This window comes from Hylobates moloch, unplaced genomic scaffold (assembly GCF_009828535.3).
Source record: "Hylobates moloch isolate HMO894 unplaced genomic scaffold, HMol_V3 SCAFFOLD_8, whole genome shotgun sequence".
Lineage (NCBI taxonomy): Eukaryota > Metazoa > Chordata > Mammalia > Primates > Hylobatidae > Hylobates > Hylobates moloch.
The window spans coordinates 90,218,643-90,239,758 of record NW_026652283.1 but is presented as its reverse complement, the minus strand read 5'-3'; the positions used below and the strand labels follow the sequence as shown (position 1 = coordinate 90,239,758).

General features: G+C 49.0%; 3 protein-coding genes across 23 annotated transcripts in view; 2 read left to right on the top strand and 1 right to left on the bottom strand.

Moving 5' to 3' along the window:
- WDR48 (WD repeat domain 48) overlaps window positions 1–8,782 on the top strand; it is a 44,041-nt gene extending 35,259 nt beyond the window's left edge. For 2 of the 6 annotated variants that reach the window (XM_032162022.2, XM_058442011.1), the window contains exons 15-20: window positions 252–357; window positions 1,335–1,422; window positions 2,086–2,121; window positions 3,713–3,789; window positions 5,985–6,177; window positions 6,764–8,782. In XM_032162022.2, the coding sequence (XP_032017913.1) occupies window positions 252–357; window positions 1,335–1,422; window positions 2,086–2,121; window positions 3,713–3,789; window positions 5,985–6,177; window positions 6,764–6,859 (596 nt within the window). In that variant the 3' untranslated portion in view covers window positions 6,860–8,782. The remainder of the gene's footprint in view (window positions 1–251; window positions 358–1,334; window positions 1,423–2,085; window positions 2,122–3,712; window positions 3,790–5,984; window positions 6,178–6,763) is intronic. The other 4 variants (XM_032162023.2, XM_032162024.2, XR_004249373.2 and 1 more) reach the window with 3 other exon arrangements.
- A 290-nt stretch (window positions 8,783–9,072) lies between these two features.
- GORASP1 (golgi reassembly stacking protein 1) lies at window positions 9,073–20,007 on the bottom strand. 11 transcript variants are annotated; one of them, XM_058442014.1, is made up of 10 exons: window positions 19,450–19,782; window positions 15,879–15,959; window positions 15,473–15,503; window positions 15,074–15,277; window positions 13,371–13,457; window positions 13,102–13,232; window positions 12,675–12,858; window positions 11,723–11,873; window positions 11,111–11,263; window positions 9,073–10,858 (listed from the first exon to the last, which is right to left on the bottom strand). In XM_058442014.1, exons 4-10 carry the CDS (start codon window positions 15,200–15,202, stop codon window positions 10,605–10,607), a joined length of 1,089 nt encoding a protein of 362 aa, XP_058297997.1. In that variant the 5' UTR covers window positions 15,203–15,277; window positions 15,473–15,503; window positions 15,879–15,959; window positions 19,450–19,782; the 3' UTR covers window positions 9,073–10,604. The 11 variants fall into 11 exon arrangements, with proteins under 11 accessions (XP_058297997.1, XP_032017919.1, XP_032017922.1 ...); XM_032162028.2 differs by lacking the exons at window positions 15,473–15,503; window positions 19,450–19,782 and adding an exon at window positions 19,881–20,007; XM_032162031.2 differs by lacking the exons at window positions 15,473–15,503; window positions 19,450–19,782 and adding an exon at window positions 19,881–20,007 and having other exon boundaries at window positions 12,675–12,809; window positions 13,143–13,232.
- Window positions 19,942–21,116, top strand: part of TTC21A (tetratricopeptide repeat domain 21A) — a 31,285-nt gene continuing 30,110 nt past the window's right edge. For 5 of the 6 annotated variants that reach the window (XM_058442007.1, XM_032162020.2, XM_058442006.1 and 2 more), the window contains exon 1: window positions 19,942–20,265. In XM_058442007.1, coding sequence (XP_058297990.1) covers window positions 19,942–20,265 — 324 coding nt within the window. The remainder of the gene's footprint in view (window positions 20,266–21,116) is intronic. The other variant, XM_058442008.1, reaches the window with a different exon arrangement.

The window sequence follows — 21,116 nt, the reverse complement described above, 5'->3', positions numbered from 1 at the left end:
TCTCAGACATTAATCTCTTTTATTAAAATCCTCTAAAATATAGTCATTTTTTCCATGAAATATACCACAAGTTGCTGTGTTTCTTATTTTCAGAAATTTAACTTGTTTTTAACCTTTATTTCTAACTCTGGTGGACTTAGAGGACATTTGAATTTAATCTTGCAGTGTTTGAAGCTTGTGGGAGTAAAATGTTTAGAATCTGTGTTTTTAGCACTAACTCTGATATTAACACCACCTGCATATTTTCCTAGTAAATGGGGAGCAGGAGAACCGAGTGCAGAAAGGAAATGGATATTTTCAAGTGCCCCCACACACACCCGTGATCTTTGGTGAAGCTGGAGGTCGCACACTGTTCAGGTATGGGTAAGAAAGACCAGAGGTTCTGCCTGAGAAGGTATCCCATTTGCTAAGAAATGTCGACTCAAACTCAATATTTCGATATTAGAAATAGTTTATTATTAAATTCTAGGGATGCCAGGGATTGGAAGCATCCCATGTCCATGAGATAGTGAAATGTCTGCTGCTGTCAGACCACATTCTAATTGGGAGGAGAAACTCTAGTGTTAGAATGAGGTAGGATACTTTGCCTCGAAGCAGCTTCTCTATTGGTTTCTGTAGGAAATTCTCACTTTCCTTCACTTTGTCCGTGTGACTGCAAGGGTCAAGCAACAGATGATACCACTAGAATTCAGAGTACATTACATTACTTTCCTTAGGCTGGTCCAGCCAAGATGAACTGGGCTGCTCCTGGGAACTGTTGAGGCTGACGCTGACAGTGCCTGGGGTGCCAGACAGTTATGTGTGGGGCCCTTCAGGGAAGGGCTGGACCGGTTCACCTCCAGGTTGCCAGCAAGGTCCTGGTAGAGCCGGGGGAGAGCTTACTAGTCTATAGGTGCCAGAAGAAAGAAAGAATAAGACATGCTTGTCTTATTCTTGAGTGCAGGATTATCTATCTTTCTGATAGTTTCCTGAGTGGTTACCAGAAATATTCTGACTTCCACTGCATGTGAAAGTCTCTGCCATGCACTGTGGCACTAGCTGGGGACCTTTACTGAGTGCTTTGCTTGCACCCAGGTTTCCTATCATCACCCAAGGACTCCGAGAAGCAGCTGTAGTGTATGCTTGGCTTTGGAATTTGGGGGCCTGATTTTAGGGCCTGCTTTCCCTTTTAGCTGAGTGAGTCATTCTTCCCAGGCTGTACTTTATTTCCTCAGCTGTCAAGTGGTGGTTATCCTACATGAAAACCGTGAGGGTTCCTCCCACTAATATTTGTTGACAGTGATTTTGACATCTGTGCTTGTTGGGTTACTTACTACTTGATGGATTATGTTTAGGCTGCTCTGCCGAGATTCCGGGGGTGAGACTGAGTCTATGCTTCTTAATGAGACGGTGCCACAATGGGTAATTGACATCACTGTGGATGTAAGTATCCTCCACTCCCACTTTGCTCTTTTATTTTTTTGCAACTTATGAAATTAAGAACGGCTTTAGACATTATAATCTTAAACCTTAATAAAAGCTAGACTCCGAAGTGGAATCCCCATCTGCTTCCTTGCAGTTCCAAAGTTGCAGAAATAGTACTGATAATTATTTATATATCTAGCTTTGTTGGTTTTTAATTATAAAAATAATATATGCTTATTCAATAAAATAATAAATGAATGAAGCTCTCATCTCTTCCCCAAGCATTCATTCTTGCCCATTCACTCCTTATCCTTCCTCCCAGAGGTAACAGCTATTAATAAATTAATGCATAGCCTTCGGTACGTTTTTCTTTGCATACAAGCATATATTATTTGTGTACATAGATGTGTCTACAGTTCATTTTATATTGCACAAAATCTCTTACACATACTGTTCTGCAACTTTTTTTTCACCTAAAAAAATGTATCCTGGACATCTTTTCATGTCTGTACATGTGAATCATTCCTTTTTAATGACTGTGTAAGATTCTACTGTATAAATGTACCATAATTTATTTAATCAATCCCCTATTAATGGACATTTAGGTTGTTTCCAATGTTTTCTATTACAAACAGTGCTGCAGTGAACATCCTTGTACATATATCTTTGTGTACTTTTTAGGATAAATTCCTAGAAGTGGAATTGCTGGATCCAAGGGTATGCACATTTTAAATTTTGATAGATACTGCCAAATTGCCCTCCACAAAGGCTGTACTAGTTTACATTCTCACCAACAGTGTATGAGTGCCCATTTCCCCACACCTGCACCAACACTGGATACTTTTAATCTTTGCTAAAAAATAGGCAAATAGTATCTCATTATTTTTATGTGGATTAAAAACAAATTAATAGTGAGGTTAAGCATCTTCTCATATTGGCCATTTGTTTTTCTTCTGTGAATTACCTGTTTGTATTCTTTACCCATTTTTCTATTGGGTCATTTTTCTTACTGATTTGTGGGGTGGTTCTTTATATTGAATATTAACCCTTTAACTGTTATCTGTGTCTCTCAATTAAATTTTCACTTTGTTCCTTTTGCCAGGTGAAAAGTTTTACTTTTTATATAATCAAATTGATCCTTGATGGCTCTTAGTTTCATGTCTTGTTTAGGTATTTCCTACTCCAAAGTAACAAAAATATTCTCCTATATTCTCTTCTAGCTCTTTTATGATAATTATGTCTAGCTCTCTAATCTATTAGAATTTAGTCTTCTGTTTGGTATGAAGTAGGATTCTGACTTTTTCCAAAGGGACAGCTAGTGTGCTAGCACAATTTATTGAAAATCTGTCCTTTTTCTACTAATCTGGGATGCTATGTTTATCATGTACTAAATTTCTGTATACACATAGGTCTGTTTCTAGACTCTCTTATGTACTGTTGATCTATTTTGTATCTTTCTAAAGCCATATGAAAAGGAATTTAATCTTTAGAACCTTCAGAAACTTTATTTTCTGTCCCGGATACACCTCTAAGACTTAAAGCCAATGTGACACCTGATGGATATTCCATGGTCTTCTCTATGCCCGAGCACCCCATAAGCCACTAATTTCTCTGAGTGTGAAACTCACCTGGGATGCATTGCTGACTTTAGCCCTGTGGCTTATTCTTGAGAGGAGACATCCAGACAGGATGTGACATGGAGGCTCAGAGGGAATTAATACCCTGAGAAAAGATGACCACATAATTTTATCCTTCATCTAAGAATGTGGTTTACTTCATGGTAGACATCTGGGTTCTTGGCTGAAGTTTCCACTCTTTCTTAACACCTCAGACCTCACTCTGATGTCAGAGGGAAAGAAAATGGGAGGACTTTGATTGGCCTTTTCAGTTGGATGATGGGCCTCACCAGCACAGAATGTGTGGCTTTGCTCAAAGGTGAATGCTGTGGGTTTCTCTCAAGACACTTAAGTTTTTGTTTGGGCCTTTCGGTATCAGCTCCAATATTTTAATGTAGAATTGAGATTTTGGTTTATATGGCTTAAAAAATTAAAGTTTGTTTCCCTTTAATACCTTGTACTGTTACCTAAGAAGAGCCATGCTACAATTTCATATTACCTCTAATGTTACATATATTTTTCTGATGAATTTTCTCGAAGGCTGACTTAGGTAATTTGATAGCTTACTATACATTTCATAGAAAGTCACTTTTAATTGTAAGATTACTTGCAAGTCATGTTTTCCTGTTAACATTATTTTCATTTATCAACTAATAGAAACTATTATACCTTTTTAACTTTTACTGTTTCAGAAAAATATGCCCAAATTCAACAAAATTCCTTTCTACCTCCAACCTCATGCATCTTCAGGAGCAAAAACCTTAAAAAAGTAAGTAAATATATGGTTTCTTGATCTAATTAACTACTAGAGAGAATTCCTTTTCCTTATAATTGCTTTTATAGCAAAGGAAGCAAATACCAGATCTAAGGCTGATTTTATAATATTCAAAGTTTATACAATTAAACCACTTACCAGGTACCAACTTTGGCCGACTACAGGTGTTCAAAAATAAATAAGGCCAGGTACAGTGGCTCACACCCATAATCCCAACACTTTGGGAGGGTGAGGTGGGAGGATTAATTGAGGCCAGGGGTTTGAGACCAGCCTGAGCAACGTAGTGAGACCCCGTCTCTACAAAAGATTTAAGTAAAAAAATTAGCTGGGCATGGGAGCACACGCTTGTAGTCCAAGCTAGCTAGGAGGCTAACGCAGGAGGATCATCAGAAGTTTGAGGCTGCAGTGAGCAAAGATCATGCTACTGCACTCCAGCTTGGGCAACAGAGAGAGACCCTGTATCTAAGAAAAAAATGATAAAACACATATTTTGTCTGTTGCCTTAATTCACAGTTTAGGACCCAACCTGTATATAATAGTTGCTTTTATGGATACTTAAGGAATAATGAGAGTGAGAGAAATAAATGAGCTTTTAGCTGGAGCTTCCCAGAAAGGCTTCTTGAAGGACATGGAATTTGAGTTGGACATGTAATGATTGGTAGAACTTCAAAAGATAGATATTCCAAGTCCAGGACACAGTGTGATCAGGGATGTGGAAGAGGGAGCATGCATAAGATAGTGGAAAGTAACTTGAGGACCCATGCACCTGCAGCATGGGATGGAGGGGCAGCAGGGGGATATTAGGAGGTAAATTGGAAAGGCAGTTAAAGGTTTTGTTGATGTTGGATTTGAATGCCAAGCCATAGAGCGTGCAGTGACTAAAACACCAAAAACTTTTGAGTCAGTGTGGGATATGGTCCAGGGAGACCCAAGAGAAGAATTTTAGTAGTGTAGTAATGGGATGCTAAACTATGAACAATATGTATATTCTAGCAAATAAAATAAAAAAATTTTTAAACCTTTTTGTTATAGAGATTTCCAAACTTACATAGAAAGAAGCTAGTGAGCCCTCATCGTCCCATCAGATAGCTTCAGTAATTATCAATACCTTGCTAAACATTTTGCTTCACCTATACCTCTACCTGCCCTCGCACCCACCTCTCCACACACGCGTGCGCGCGCACACACACACACACACACACACACACACACACACACACACAGTTATTTTAAAGTGAGTCCTAGACACCACTTCAGATAGATTTAACAACTGAAGTTCAAATGATTTTCAGAGCGTAAGCCTTAGTTTTTTGGTGTAATAGTTATTGACTGTTATCAGAGATACAGAAGTAGGGTGTTGATGAGTCTAGTTTGGGACATAGAGTTTGAGGTGCCTGTAGGACATCCAACTGAAGATACCCAACCAGCTGTTGGGTTTGTGTTTTAGAACAGGTTGAGACTCAAGGTCTAGACTCAGGCATTCTCTGCTCACAGGTGCTAGTTGAAGGCATGGCAGTGGGGAGGAGAGCCCAGGGAAAATTGAGCACTAAGAGTGTCGGACCCTGGTAAGCACTGGGAGCTGCCTGCCTTTCCGGAATTATTTAGTTTGCCCAGGTTCTGGGAAAGTATTCAAGGCAATAAAACCCAGAAGGCTACTATGTATGTATATGTAAGTGTTTTTGTTTGTTTTTCTGAGATGGAGTCTCGCTCTGTTGTCACCCAGGCTAGAGTGCAGTGGCGTGATCTTGGCTCACTGCAGCCTCTGCCTCCTAAGTAGCTGGAATTACAGGCGTACACCACCATGCCCAGCTAATTTTTTGTATTTTAGTAGAGACGGAGTTTCACCATGTTGGTTAGCCAGGCTGGTCTTGAACTCCTGATCTGAAGTGATCCACCTGCCTTGGCCTCCCAAAGTGCTGGGATTATAGGCGTGAGCCACCACGCCTGGCCTGTATATGTAAGTTTTAAGAACATGTATTAATCTTATTTAGTTGTACATAAACTGTGTCTTAGAAGGACACTGTAGAAAATCTTTCGGCAGCTCTAAAAATGGATTAAGGTAATGACTAAAAACATTTATTGGTTTATTTTTCATCTTTATAAAATGTTTGCATCAAAGAAAAATAATATGGAAGAAATAATATCTAATGATTTCCCTGATGTCACAATATGCCATTGCTTTTTTACAGAGATAGACTCTCTGCTAGTGACATGCTCCAAGTCCGAAAAGTTATGGAACATGTTTATGAAAAAATTATCAACTTGGATAATGAGTCTCAAACCACTAGCTCTTCTAATAATGAAAAACCAGGAGAACAAGAAAAAGAAGAAGATATTGCTGTGTTGGCAGAGGAGAAAATTGAACTTTTGTGCCAGGACCAGGTAAGTGGACTGGAGGACTACAGCCCCAATTTTTCCAGTGCTGGTGCTCATCAAGAGTTACATGCCTTTGGGTGGGGGGCTTCTACTTTTAGAGGGGCTCTAAGGAGCCCTGGGCCTCTCCCACCTAAAGCCCACCCTAAAGCTCCTTTTTACTGCTGAGGAGATTTTCAGAGAAGGGTTACATAGACAAATGTGGATGTGCTGGTAGCTTTTTTTTCTGACAAGAAAAAGACACATGGTCTTCCTGATTTGCAAAGCAGCATATGCCATGTTAGTTTATGATTTAGAGTGAAGGTGTGCGGAGAAATGGCAGAACTGTTTTTCAAATCAAGATGCACTCAAAACATATCCTCAGAGGAATGGCTGAAAGATGGCCTGGTGTTTCTGGCATAGTCACAAAAGATGTACATCTCACTAAGCCCAATTTCATTCCCGCATGCATGGAAGCTGTGACAGTAAGAATTGGATACCAGGCATAGGGGAGGAGTGAGCAAGCTGGATCACCTGATGAGAGTCCCTGAGTTAATGATAAAGGTTTTAGATATTAGAGACTTTGAAATTTTTAAATTTAATTTTGGCTATTCAGGTTTTGGATCCAAATATGGACCTTCGAACAGTGAAACACTTCATATGGAAGAGTGGTGGAGACCTCACCCTCCATTACCGTCAGAAGTCCACGTGAAGGGTGGGCTAATGCTCCTGGGTATTCATTTACGACCTTCCTCTATGGCCCCAAGAGTAGTCCTAGGAAGCCCACTGAGCCCCAACGGGAGCAAGACTTCTAACGGCTGATTTGGTATGGACCGAGATTATCTTTCAATTGAAGTGACTAATCGAGATGTAATATAGAAACCAGTCTCCATGTGTAGATTAAGCTGTCCCCAGGGAAGCAGAGTGCAAGAGCAGAAGAGCCCCAAGCAGACTATGCCTTTCAAGATGTACAGAAGACTGACAACAGGCCAGTGCAGACTTTGCTTCCTCTTTTTGTTTCAAAGGACCTTATCTGTCCGTTAACACTTGTTAGAGACACCTCGGTCGGGCCACAACTGTCTGTTTCAACTTCAAACCCACACACTCTGTAGCTTTTCTAAAAGAGTACATTCCATTCATGCAATAGATATGAAGGCTTTTTCCAAGTTTGTCATATAAAAAAATCAAATTGTTTTCACCGTTTAAGACAGTTATTTTTAATGGGAATTTGCTGTTGTACAATTTGAGAACCAGCCCATTTCATAATAAAGGATTAATGTTGGGCTTGTTTTTAATATTGCATCTCAGATGTGTTCTTGTAGGAAGATCTGTTGAAATTCCAGGTGCTGGATCATAGCACTTGGACTGCTGGGCCAGAGTTTGTGCAGCCCGTGCCTAGCGATGCTGCCACCTCCCATGATGTCCTGGCTTTGTGGCAGCCCCAGGGAGGTGCAGCCATTTCACTCCTTCCTCCACTGTGTCCAGTTTTATTTACACAAAGCGAGCTGAGACCACAGGTTCTTGCTCTGGATGAGCAGCATGACACCATCAAAACTTAAGACCATGATGAAATTTCAGTTTCATTCAAATGTTACCTAAAATTTATGGTGTCAGAATAAAGGGAGATCATAGTGAGTTAATTTGATATTCATATCCTGGAAGTATACATATTTGTTTTTCCAAAGTTTTATATGCAGGTTTTTGTTGTACCTGTATCCAGATCTTTTCACTGTTCTAACAATCTAACAGTTTCATAGAATCATTTGGATCTTGTATAGAATGTAACTTATTGGGGATAAACACTTCTACTTTTGGCAGAAAATACTTTGGATTCTCCCCAAGGTCATTTGTATTCAGAGTAAATCAATGGTCCACCCCCATAAAACTGTAAGACAAGCCTCCTGTATGAAGCCAGAAGCACAAGTGCCTTCAGAGGGCAGTTGATTCCAGTCCAGTTGCCTCCCTAGCTTGTGTGTGGCCTGCCTCCACCATAGCAGGGACTAAGGAGGGAGGCAGGGAATGTTTTTTCTTTTCTACATCTTCACAGGTTCGGCTGGGGGCAGCTGATGGGCCTAAGTCCATACCTTACTATTTAAGATACTCTGATCGCACAACTGCAGAGACAGGGTTCCCTCACTGCTAGTCAGCTTCCTTTGGAAACTGGACAGGCCATTGCCACCTGCACTTCGAAGAAGTGAGCAAAGACGTGGCCACATTTCTAATAAGTTGAAATGGTCTTTCTCCCTTCTTCAGAGAGCAACCAGCTTCTTTTTTTTAAAAGTCCTTTCTATCTGTTGGATACAACAGTGCGCTTTTGGTGCACATTTTTTAGCAATAGTTGTGAATTAATGGCAAAAAAAAAAAAAATTATTTACCAGCCCTCAGTTGTGTTTGCCCAAGGGGCCTTTGAGCAAAAAAATGGGTTTTGCTGGGTCATTTTGCCCTGTGTGCTAAGCCTTGGGTGGCTGCATTCCCCTCCTGTCATAGATCTGACCCCCAGCATGATTGTATTTCTTTCCCTCCAGTCAAACCGTAATACAGTTTCCAGAAAATTTGACAGTCTGCAATGCCAAAAGGGTAAAAATCTGTATTTCACAGTTGTATAGAATAAAGGCTTTAGTTAAAATATTTCAAAGTGTAGTACACATTTATTTTCATTTGTTATTTTCTTTCATAGCAGATTACAGAGAAAGAAACCTCTGGTTTCATGTTCTCCCTGGAAATATTAGCATTGATAACCATTTTATCCTCCAACTTATGGGGGAAGGGAAAGTAAAAGTGAGGGAGGGAAGGGCCAGAACCTTCGGGTGAGGGCAACTTTAGGTCAGACTGCCAGGCTACAGAGTTAAGGGAAGCTGGCCCCAGAACAGTCCTGTGGCGATTCTGTTGTACTTCCTGCATTCCTGCAGACTTGACATTGGGCTCCCAGACGATCCAGGACACAGTGCCTCACTGTTATGCATGTATCAGCTGCTCTGGTAGGCTTGACAAGGGTTTGCTTTAAATGAAGGGTTTGCTGATTTGGGACCCTCCCTCCATATAGTTGGTCTGTGCCCCCCAGAGCAGACATTCCTCATCCTGCATACCTGACACAGCTTGAGTTCCCTGCATGTACACCAGGATTACAAATGATCCTGTAAGGGTGAGACTTTCAACTAGGCACAGGCTAGAAGACGAGGCCAGAGGCAGCTTTCATAGTAATTAGCAGTGTGGGAAGTGAGGGTCAACACAGCAGAGGACTTCAGGTGATGAGGGGCCGTCCCCAGATGGAGTGCAGGGCCTAACCTAACCTTAACCTCCAAAGGCACCTGGGGTGGGGAGAACAGCTTCCTGCCCTACAACAGAAAAGAACAAAAGGGTCTTTACCTACTCTTAATCTATTCCACTAATTCCCCCTTGGGGTTGGGAACCGTGTGGGGATAGACCTAGTCAGGTAGACTGGCTTTGAGAAATTGCTTAGGGTGTTGAACTTAAATTTGTGACTTTTATTCACTATTGGGGCTAGGTAGATGCCTTGTATATTTAGAAGAGATCACTGTTTTAAGTTTGGGAGCTAACAGGAGTTGCCACTGGGGATACAGGTCTGTGGCATGTAGGCCCTGAGAAAGAAGAAATATTGTGGTCTAGGCACAAATGGGTCTCTGCTGAAGGGCCTAGAATTTCCAACCCACCTCCCTCCAGGAGAGGGGGGCAAGTACACTGCCTCTCTCTCCCTCCTGTGACTAGCATGGTGACCAGCCTGAGCCAAGTGTAGTACTGTAGCCTAGGGAAAAGGACACATGACAGAGGACTCAGTGTTTGGGACTTGAAAGGGGGTGGTCCCAGGGCTCCAGGGTCCCTTCCAGTACAGATGGGTTGGGCTGAGCTGTGCAGGAAGAATCAAAGCGACAGGCCAACACTGGACAGCAACCCCTTCCTTTCTCACCTCATCTTCACATTGGATTATGACCAGAACCTGCTGCCTCCTGGGCAGCCCCAGTGACCAGAGCAGGACCAAGTACTGGACCTGAGGGTACATGGCCAAAAGATGTCCTCCCACAAGGCCCATGGCCCCCTCTAACCACCCACTGAGGCCTCAGGCCCCACCGAAGCAGCAAAGAATCCTTCCTCTCCTACCCCAGCTCCTATAAAACAATTTGGGGTGCTGCTCCCAGCCCTCTACTACCCCAGAAAGACTTGTTTGAAACCCCCAAAGCCAGGACTATCAGGCAGGATAAATGCTGGGAGGTTACCTCTTGGACACTAGAAGTAGAGTCTGAGTGGACACAGAAGCCCCCTGCCAGCAGAAGTCCCTGCACATCACTTGGAGCTACAGCCTAGAAAGCTGAACACACAGGGCTGGGATCAGGCACAGGGCTAGGATCAGCATGGAGCTGACCGCATAGTGCAGCCCAGGCTACCTGCCCACATCTGGGCCTCATGAAATGTCATCAGGGGCCTTGTCACAGCCCAGGGTGTTATTCTGTGGTAGAGATCTGGGCCTGGCTGGCCAGCCCCTCAGCCTCCGTCCCAATGTCTAGGCCCTCTGTGCTTGCTGGTTCCTCCTCAGCCTGAGCTTCAAGCAGCTCGGCGGACAGCCCATCTTCTGGTGAGGCTGCAGAGGTGAGACTGTCAGGAAGAGTCAGCTGAGGCAGGTGGTCCACCTGGGCTTGGGCACCTGGGCTGTCCAGGAAGGAGACCTCAAACTCTGACCCAGACCATGTAGCCTCACCTGCAACACAGAAGATCAGGCTGAGGAGGCCTGCAAGAACCTAGGGCCATGGTGTATAGGGCCAGTAACCCCACTGACCGCCCCCCATTGCCACTCCAGGTTTGATGGGGGATTGGAGATGGAGTGTACAAATGCCTTGGTGTGGCTGTATCAACCCAATGGCCCGCTTCTGCCCAGCTGAGGAATTGAGGGCAGCCTTCCCAACAACCCGGGGTCCTTCCCAGAGGACTTCGGAAGGTGATGGCCACTCACCACCCCGCTCATGAGAACTGATGCTGGAGCAGATGTCCTCTGGCCCTGAGGTTGACACAGCTGTGGTGGTCAGTTCTGTGGAAGAGGGCAGGCTGGGCCACACACTGTCATTGCTGTTGTCCAAGAGGGAAATTCCCGACACGTCCAGGAAGCCTAGGGGAGGGTGGTGCAGTTCTTTGCCAGCATGAAACCCTGACTGCTGGAAAGCAGCACCCTGGGCTCACCTTGCCTAGGGCATCTGGCCCAGCCTGTGAGACTGTAATCTCCTCAGTCCCTGGTGATACCCCTCACCCGACCTCAAAGAGGTTCCCACACTGCCTGTTTCTGAGGAAAGAAAGGGGCCTGGAGTTGGTCATCATGGGAATAGCACAGTGGCAGTGGACCTAGACTCTGCTCTGTCTCCAATTTGCTGTGTGACCTGAAGGAAGCCACCTCTCTTCTCTGGACTACAGACTCCCCATCTGTACACTAGATTGGATGATATGCAACTATTAAATATCTTGGTGTACATGAGATATGAGGGGTCAGCAGGGCCTGGGGAAAGTTTTGACATAGCTGCCAAAGTCCAGCCCCAAGCCTGGGGCCCACTCCTCTCCAGGGCCTGCCCAGTACCTGGGTCCATGACTCGCTGCACTGGAGGTGGGGGCTGAAGAGGAGTCTCCATGAAATGGGGAAGTCCATCAGGGTCCGGAGCACTGTGGCTGGGACTCCCAGGCCCAGGAAGGGGATCCTCCATGGAGGAGCCAGGTGCCTGCAGCAGGGCCTAGGAAAGAAGAAATGGGTAGGGGACAATCAGGACAGTGCCTCAAGGTGAAGAATTTTGCAGTCCAACCTAACCACCAGTCCCCACTTGTCCCAGGAGCACTGCTCTGCCTGAAGAAAGGAAATGGCCTTAATAAGCCACCCCTTCTTCTATTGGTGATAGGAAGTCAGGCCTGAGGGGCCTGGCCTGGCCTCCCTGCAGTGTTGGCACTGAGAGGGAGCACTCTTTGCACTCAGACAAGGAATCCCAGGTGCCCACCTGGCCCTGACACATTCCCTTTGCCCCATCAATGACTCACAAGAAGAGAGGGGCTTCCTTGAATTCAGGCACACCTGGAGAACATCCTTGAACACTCCCTGGCCTAGACCCCAGGCACTAGCCCAGTGCCCAAAGGTGCTCTCAGAGGACCCACTCATCAGCTGTGAAGGCAGGGCCAGCACTTCCCTGCAGACTTGGCCAGACAACCATCCCAACTGTGGCTCTGAAGGCCTAGCCCTTTGTCCAATTTTGCCACAACTCACAGCAAGCACCCATCTCTGAGCCTCAGTTTCCCACTCATGAAATGAAGATGACAACGGGTGCTTCACCTCCACCCTCACTTCTAGACCCAAGGGGCAGGAAAGCCAAAAGTGAGTTTCACTGCTCCAGGCATGGCCTGCCTGCTCCCACTGGGTCCCAGAAGTAGAGGGGCCTCTCAGATCACAAAGGCCCCACAGGCCCCTGGGGAGGGTTGCTGATGGCTCCCCAAGGGCAGCCTCTAGAGTCTCCTGTCTTCCCAGTTGGCAGATTCTCCCCACATACCTCCATGTAGTCACTCTGCCTGGAACCTGTCTCCAGGGAAGGAGAGTCCTCGGGGGTGGGTCCAGGTGGTGGGGCACCAGGTGGTGGAGCAGAAGGTGGTGGAGTACCAGGTGGCTTCTTGTGGTAGCTGGGGGGCTGAGTTGGGATCCGGTGTAGATACCCATAGCCAATGCCACATCCCAGACTGCCGAAGGCCAGAAACATTCAATCCAGGGGCTTGTCCCATGGCCCTCCCTACCTTTGCTATCCCCACCTACTACCAGCAATAAGGGGGCTGAAAAGGGTACTTCTGAAATACTGGTCAGGCTCAGGATCCCTGGGCCCAGGGCCCAACCCTCCTCCATCTCCACCATAGAACTCTGAGGTCCATGCCCAATGGTCAGGCCCCACCCGCCTGGCCCTGCAGCCCTCCAACCCCACGAAGTACCTGCCCTCTCCACCCCAGGCTGCGTTGGGAGTTACAGTCACCTCCCGGCAGGAGTCTGACTTGGAGTTATACACCATCAGCTTCAAGGGCTTCCCCTCATGAGACTCGATGAGCGTAAAGAAGTCCTCGGACTGTGAGAAATGCATAGCACCTGAGGCCTGCTTCCAGGGCTAAAGCGTCAACAAAACCAGACACTTCTCATGGACAGCACCCTTCTCTTCACACCACATCCAGAGGGTCTGGGGAGGGGCAAGCTGCGGGTTCCTCACCTCCTGGAGAATCTGGTCCGAACCAACCACATAGTCTGTATAGGGGCACAGGCCGGCAAGGGCAGCAGGTGAAGATGGTTCCACATCCTGGTGAAAGAACCACAGACCACTGGCCGTGCTACTAGAGGTAGGGTTGGGGGATGGGAAAGGGCAGGGGGAACTGCCTCTTGAGGTAGTGAGTGGGACACTTGTCCTCTGTCCCTAAGCAGGGCTTCAAGCCCATGCTCCCTCATTTCACCCCTCCATTCCCCTACCTCCCCCAGGTCTACAGCCTGTCCAGCAGAGGGCAGTACCATGATAAGGCTCAGCACCAGGCTCTGGAATCTGACCCCGGGCTCAACTCCTGGCTCCAGCTGCCCAGCTACATGACTGTAAACACATTATTGAACCTCTCCTAGCCTCAGTTTCCCCACAATTAAAAGTAAGCTACACAGTACCTAATGATAGGGTTACTGAGAAAAATAAATATATGAAAAGAAGAAAAGCACACCTTGGCTACAGCAGCACCCACTACATTGCTGCTTCTGCTGCAGGCATGTGGCTAAAGACCCCTAGGGGTTGGAGGTGAGGGCAATGAGCAAAACTGGGTACAAATAAGGATTCCTTTCTCCTTTGGAAAGTTCCACCACTCCCAATCTCCCAGTCTCCCTGGGAAATGCAAAGGAATTTGCATCATCAGTCCCCTTAACCTCATGGGCAGATTAAGGCAGGCTGTGAAAGTTGAGAAACTTGGCCAGGCTCTCCCAAGAAGTCAGTGAGAAAAATAAGTGACTAGAAAACAAACCAGCCAACTTCTAGTTCAGAGCACCCTCCTTCCACCAGGCTACAGGACTGAGCATTCAAGAACGTAGATACCATCAATGGGCACAGGTGTTGGGTGTGCACGTGTGTCTGTGGACAGACTAACATCTATGACAGCTTGGTCACTGAGGTTCATTAAGATATCAATTGATCATATAACAATATACCAGAAAAAACCGTATATTTACAGTCACGTTGCTTAATGACAGGGATATATTCTGAGAAATGCATTGTTAGTTGACTTCATTGTTGTGCACACATCATAGAGTGAACTTAACCTACACATAGCCTACTACACACCTAGAGTATACGCTATGGCCTATTGCTCCTAGGCTACAAACCTGCACAGCATGTTACTATACTGAGTACTGTAGGCAACTGTAACACAATTAAGTATCTGTGTGTCTAAACATTCAGGCATAGAACAGGTACAGCAAAAATATGGTATTATAATCTTATGGGACCACTATTGTATATGCAGTCCGTGGTTGACTGAAACGTTGTCATGCAACACATGGCTGTGTGTGTGTGTGCACGCGCGCGTGCACGCACACACAGAGAGACACACAGAATAATAAAAGCAGCAGCACTCCAGCAGTCCAACCACCATTCCAGTAGATGGTATTTCTACCTTTCAAATTAAGTAACCTAGGTATAGAAGGTAAGAAAGTACCCAAAGTCATGGCTAACAGGAAGCAACGTACACTGTTCAGGTAGTAATGAGCTGCCCTCTCTGGGACACTGGAATGAGACCACATCCTGCCCTCAGTCTTCCCTGGCCACTGCTCCAAGGCTCCCGCCCCACTCCTGTGTGTCCCACCCTCACACCCTGCCCACACCCAGACCTGCCCCAGTAAACTCATCCTTCCAACACACCCTGCCCTGCCATACCCCACACTCACCAGCACATGCCACACCTGCTCACTGGCCCTGCGGAAGCTGCAAAAGCGCACGCTGGCACCCAGTAGGCCCTGGCCGCCCCACATGTTGCTGGGCACCACCTCCACCTCGCGCACCCTCATGGTCTTCATATTGAACACCTCCAGCTTCACGGGCTTCTCCACATTGGCTTTCAGTAGTGCCTTGAGGGTGTCATTCTCCTTGTTCTGTGGGGGCAGTGGGGCTGACTCCAAGGCCACCTCATGCCCAGGCTAGGACCCTCAGACAAGTCTGGGCCTGAGATGGGGCAAGGGCCTTAGTGGGCAGCAGCCCTCAGCAGGGTCACTGTGGGGATGGGCCAAGGTAGTGGATGGGCCAGGTTCACAGACCAGGGTTGAGCCTGCAGCCACTGGGACCCCCACCTTCCCCAAGCACTGCCAAACTTTCCTCAGCCTGCCAGAAAAAACAAAGCAAGCAAAAAGCCTCCCGGATCCACAGCATTCCAGTGCTGCCCCACTCTCAGCTGCCCCTTGGCCAGGGCCCTCATATCCCTCACGCCCCAGGAGGCAGGCCCCTTGGGCCTTGTGGCCACCTCCAAGAGGCCATCTGTCCTCTGTCCACCCCAGAGAGCTCAGAAGCTGAGCATTGGGCAGGGCCCCAGTCAGGCTCTGAGTACAGCCCTGGAAGAAGGGGAGACAGGGCTGGGACTCCCTTTCGAAAAAAAGGGAGGGAAGGGTAGACTGTGGACCCCTGTGGGACAGATGGAGACACACACACACACACACACACACACAAGCAAGCAAAGCAGAGGCAGGTTGGGGAACTCACCAGCCTCGAGTGCCCAATGGTGATGATGAAGTCAAAGTAGGGCTCCAGGCCCGCCTGCTGGGCTGGGGAGTTCTCCTGCACCTGTCCCACAGCAAAGGCCACAGTCACTGCACCAACCCTGGGACTCTCCAAGCAGTCCTCTCCCCCATTTCAGGAACCATCAGCACTCCCAGTGTGCCAGCCAGAACACATGCCTGGCGTGAACTGTTCTGGGCATTCTCAAGGTTCACTCCATGGCCTCTTGCTACCTTCATGGGCATAAATTTTCCTCTTAGGAAAATGGCTTCTTCCTGATTATGATCCACAGATGCTTTCAGAAATGGCTCATAGCCCAGGACATCCTTAGGGGCTCCCAGGAGGCAGTATGGAGACAGGCTGGCCCAGGCCTGTGGGAATGCTGCTGCAGATGGCTGGTCTAGGGTTGGCCGGAAAGCCAAAAGGGTTTACCAGAAAGGTTTAGAATGGACAAGAAGGGAGAGCCCTGACGTGCAGTGGAAGTGGGCAGGCCTCGGGAGGGATACACCCAGGGCTGTACCCAGAAAGAGGAGTGGGAAAGGCAGCTTGCAGCCAGATCCCAGCTTGCACCCCAGCCTCTGGGGTGGGAGGCCCAGGCTCACTCCAGCAGGTACTGAAAGCCACTGGCAGAGAAGCAGACCCCAGCGGTAGAACTGGGCCTGAGCCAGGGAGCCCAGTGAGTGGGCAGTACCAATCCCCACAGCCTGGCTCTGGACTGAGGAGCCCCCAGTGGCTCAGCTGCCCTACCAGCCTCATAGTGTAGCCTCCATGCCTGTGCAGGATACCTCCCCCAGGAAGCATTCCCATTCCCAGGGTGCTCCCTGCCCCTCTCTGAACTCCCCACCTCACTGCTGTCTCCAAAAGCACAACAACCAGGCTTTGCAGGCTGTGGCAGAAATCCATCCCAAAAGCCCCATTTACAGAGCCTGGCTTAAACAATGCAGGCTTTGTCCCAAGGCCCTAGACCCGAAGATGGGCCCACACCCTCAGGCCTTTGGCTGCGGGCATTTGATGACCTGTTGGCGTGGACAGCAGCCAGACCCAGCCCAGAGGGCACAGGACCTAGGCTCTTGCTGCTTCCTCATGGGAAAGGCCCTGTGACTCCTGCTACACACCAGCCCCTCCAGTTTTGGATTCCCCAACCTGAAAGAGAGCTCATGAAGACTAGGCTGAGAACAAACCGCTGGGATCAAGGCCAGTTTGCCCCTGAATTAGGATCCCTTCTGGCAGCATCATCAACTGAGCCCCTCCTTATCACCTCCAGAAGCTGCCATGGCTTCCAAAGGGAGTGAGTGCAGCCCAGAAATCAGATCTGGCCCTAGTTGGCCTGGCCCAGTAGGCAAGCTGCTCCCAGGCCCCGCTGCAGGGGAGCTCTGGGCCCTGCCCTCTAACCCTTGGGGTGAGGGGATCTTTCGAAAACCACAGGACAGGACAGTTATTCAGGAACAGCTTGGGGATAGTGCCCCTCCCTAATCAGGGCCACTTCCAAATAACTCCACGTCAGGTGCCTGCCTACTCCCCTCCCCACTCCCCAGTATTGCATGTCAGCTGCTCTCCATCATGAATGAGGTCCAGAGGATCAGGCCCCAGGTCTGGCCTCCTTGACCCACCCAGTACCTCCACCACCCTCTCCTGTGGCTTTGTCCTCTGCTTGGCTACACTCCACTTCTCTCACCTGGGGCCTCATCACCACTCACTATGGCTGCGCAGCTGAAATAATCTATGCGGCTGCCCACTGTACTGCTCCCCCTGCAGAAACCACTGCCTGCCATCCAGCTCCCTCAGGGGCTCCCATCACAGCCTGCCCCACGGCCCTATAGTGCTGCTTTTCCTCATGCTCCCACCCTATCTTTCCCAATCAGGGAACCTAATGGAACTCACAGTGATCACAGCTTACACTTACTAAGGGCTGGTTGGCTGAGTGCCAGGGGATGGCACCACCTCACCTGTTTTATGTATCATTTAACCTTTTTAATAACCTCAAATGACAGATGAGACCAAGTACTCAGTAATTCAGTAATTTGACCCCAGGAAATCCAACCCAGAGCCCTCCCCCTAACCACTGCCCTCTCCTAACAGCTGTTTTCTGGTGCATCTGCCACTACTGTAAGCTGGCTGAGGGCAGCGACTTCTCCAAAGTATTGGGCACACAGCAAGGTGCCAATATTTCTAGAACGCAGCACAGCTGTTCTTCAATGTTGTCAAATATAAGTAGGTCATGCCACTCCTCCATTTAAAACCTCCTGATGGTTCTACATCTCAGAATAAAATCTTAAATCTTCAAGACAACAGGCAAGGTCCTACATGGTCTGCTCTGGTCTCCTCCTCACACTGGCCACACCACCCAAGCACACCAGCCTCACCTGGCATTTCCTCAAACACACAAGCACAACCTACCTCCAGGCCTCTGCACAAGCTGGTCCTTCTGCCTGGAATACTACTATTCCCCTAAATATCTGTATTGTCCACTCTTTACTTCCTTCAGAAGCATCTGTTCTAATGTGACTTGAGAAGAGGCCCTTCCTGACCACTCTATCAAAAATAGCACCCACTCACCATTCTGTATCCCCTTAACCTGCTTTATTTTTATCACTGGTAATTACCACCTACCATGTATTTTTTCATTTCCCTTCTTTCCCTACCATCATCCAAATGTCAGCTCCAGGAGAACAGGGACCATGTTTGTTCTGTTCACTGCTTCATCTCTAGAGCCTTAGAATTCTGCCTGCCAGAGTAGGAACTCAAAACTATATTTTTGTGATTGACAACCTCTGATCCCTGGTCCCTCTCCGATTTGTCCTTCTCCATCAGGCAGGCCCCTCCCGTCTTCGAAGCTCCCATCATCGCCCCACCCCTCCTCTTGCCAATATCCTGAGTTCCTTTGCCTTTAATCAAACCTGTTGGAAGACGCTCCTGGCTGGATGCATTCCACTGTCCACGCTTGCTGTTTGGTGTCTCACCATAAGAAAGCCCATTCCCAAGCACAAATCCTGTCAACTCTGGGTTCTCCAAGCCAGCCTGGTTTTCACGTTAAGAAACTTTTAGCCCTCTCATGTGGTTAGCTGGCAACAGACCCTACCTTCAAAACCCACAAACCGACAAACTTGCGTGTCTCCACTCATCTCTGCATCCAGCTGCCTTTCACTAGGGAAAGGGGGGTGCAGGGATGCCTCTTCCCCGCAGCGCTCCGGGGTCAGACCCCCCAGCTCCTCTCACCTACATTATAGCCCTTCCCTCACCGCAGGCACAAATTTCCATCCGGCTGCGGGCCCCTCTCCTCACCTTCACAGCACACTCCGTTCTAGGAACCCCACTCCGTCTCCACTTTCCGGAAGCCTGCTCGCCCAGACCTCCATGTAGCGGCATCTAAAGGCTGGGACCCTCCCCAGCTGCAAACGCTCTCCTCGAGGATTCTGCAGCACTCTCCCGGCCCTCCCGCTCCCCACTATCCCGTGGCTGGTTTGCACCGGTCCTCTACCCTCGGAAGCCCTTATGACCCTACGACTGGCAGGACGCGCGCCGACGGGCTCCTCCGCAGCTGCATCCACTCGGTTACCCCGGCCCCTGGGACTGTCCTCGGCGTGGCTGACTCCCTTCTCAGGTCCAGCACGGAGAGCGGCCCGCGGCAGGCGAGCGTAAATGTGTGCTAAGTGCACGAGTGCGTCCCGACTGGTAGTGGTGCATTCTTCACCCCGGAGGAGCGCCATTCCCGGCGGCCCGACCAGGAAAACGCTCCGCTTCCGGCACTGCTGGCACTTGGGGCGGGCGCTGGGCCCGACCGCGGCCGCAGACTAGCCAGGGTCCGGGAGTACCGCGAGGCCGCCTCTCCCTGGCGGCTCCCACCGGGCAGGGGGCACCGCCCGCCACCCAGGCGGAAACACTCGGGCCAGGACCCCGCCGCAGTCGCCAGCCAGCCGGCGACCGGACGCCCGGGCGCGGGTTTGCGGGCGCCCCGCCAAGGTCACCGGCGCCGCGGCGGCAACTCACCCCGTGGAGGTGGAAGCCCTCGGCGCCGCCTGCGGGCTGCTCAGCGCTGACGCCCAGGCCCATGGCAGCGGCTCCGCTCGGCACCCAGGTCCAGTCCCGCTGCGCCTACCCGGGCCGACCCGGCGCCAGTAGCACGGACTCGCTCTCTCGGCGCTCGATTCCTGCGCCTTGTGACGTGGGGTGCTTTGTTCCTCCCACTCCTGACACTGACGCTCCTAGCAACCGGCTAGCAGCTCGGTTTCCAAGGACTGTTACGCCTTCAACCGCCAGCCGCGGTAGAGTGCCCACGACCCTGCCTCGAGAATCCGGCTTTGCACCGCCCCACCAGACCCGGACTCGGAGCCGCGAGCGGCCCGAGATGAGCAGCAATGACTCCTCCCTTATGGTGCGTGGGCCCGGGCGCTGTCCGACCGCTCCCTCGTGACTCCCCGCCCCTGTCGCAGAGACCTCGTGCCCTGCTACTCTCCTGCCACCCTTCGCTGTCCTCAGTTATATCAGGTGGTCCTGCCCTTTCTTGCCCCACTCTCCCTGGCAAGGGCGTCTTCTCCGGTGGCTTCTGCGCACCCTGAGCCCCAAATTAGCATCCCCGGTTCTTGAGCTACCCCAAACCAGCGCATCCCATCACTATCATTATCCCTTCTTGTCATCATCCCTTCTTCTTCCACCCAGCTCACTCTCGCCTGCGTCTCCCACCCCAGTTGATGGCTTCACCATTTAATCTCCTAGCCTTAACTCATACCTCTTCCCTATACTCGTCTTCTAATCCTGTCTACAAGAAATGCCAGCTCCTTGATGTCTCCTGGGTTTTCTTTTTATCTTTTTATCTTCTAGCCCAGAACCAGCACCATCTCTCCCCCTGAGCGCCTGCAACAGCCTCCCTCCCATCTGGTTTCTCTGCTCTGGCTCTCTTCAGCATCAGTAGTCCCTGCTGCCACCACGGCACACACCCCCCACATGCAAAAGCAGCCAGAGTGGTTGTTGCAAAAATGCACATCTGAAAGTATCTCTCGCCTTAAAACCATTCTGCTTTCTGTTACCCTTAGGATGGTGTCTGGGCTCTTTCATATGGCCCATGAGGATGTTTACAGTCCAACCACATCTGTTCCCAACCTAGCGCCCACAAACCTTAGGGGAAGTGAAACTTAGCTTTAAAATCTCAGCCCCTTTGTCAAGCTATAGTTTCCATGGGCTTAAGCTTCCTTAGCTGTGAAAGATACTGAGAGGACCATGCACAGG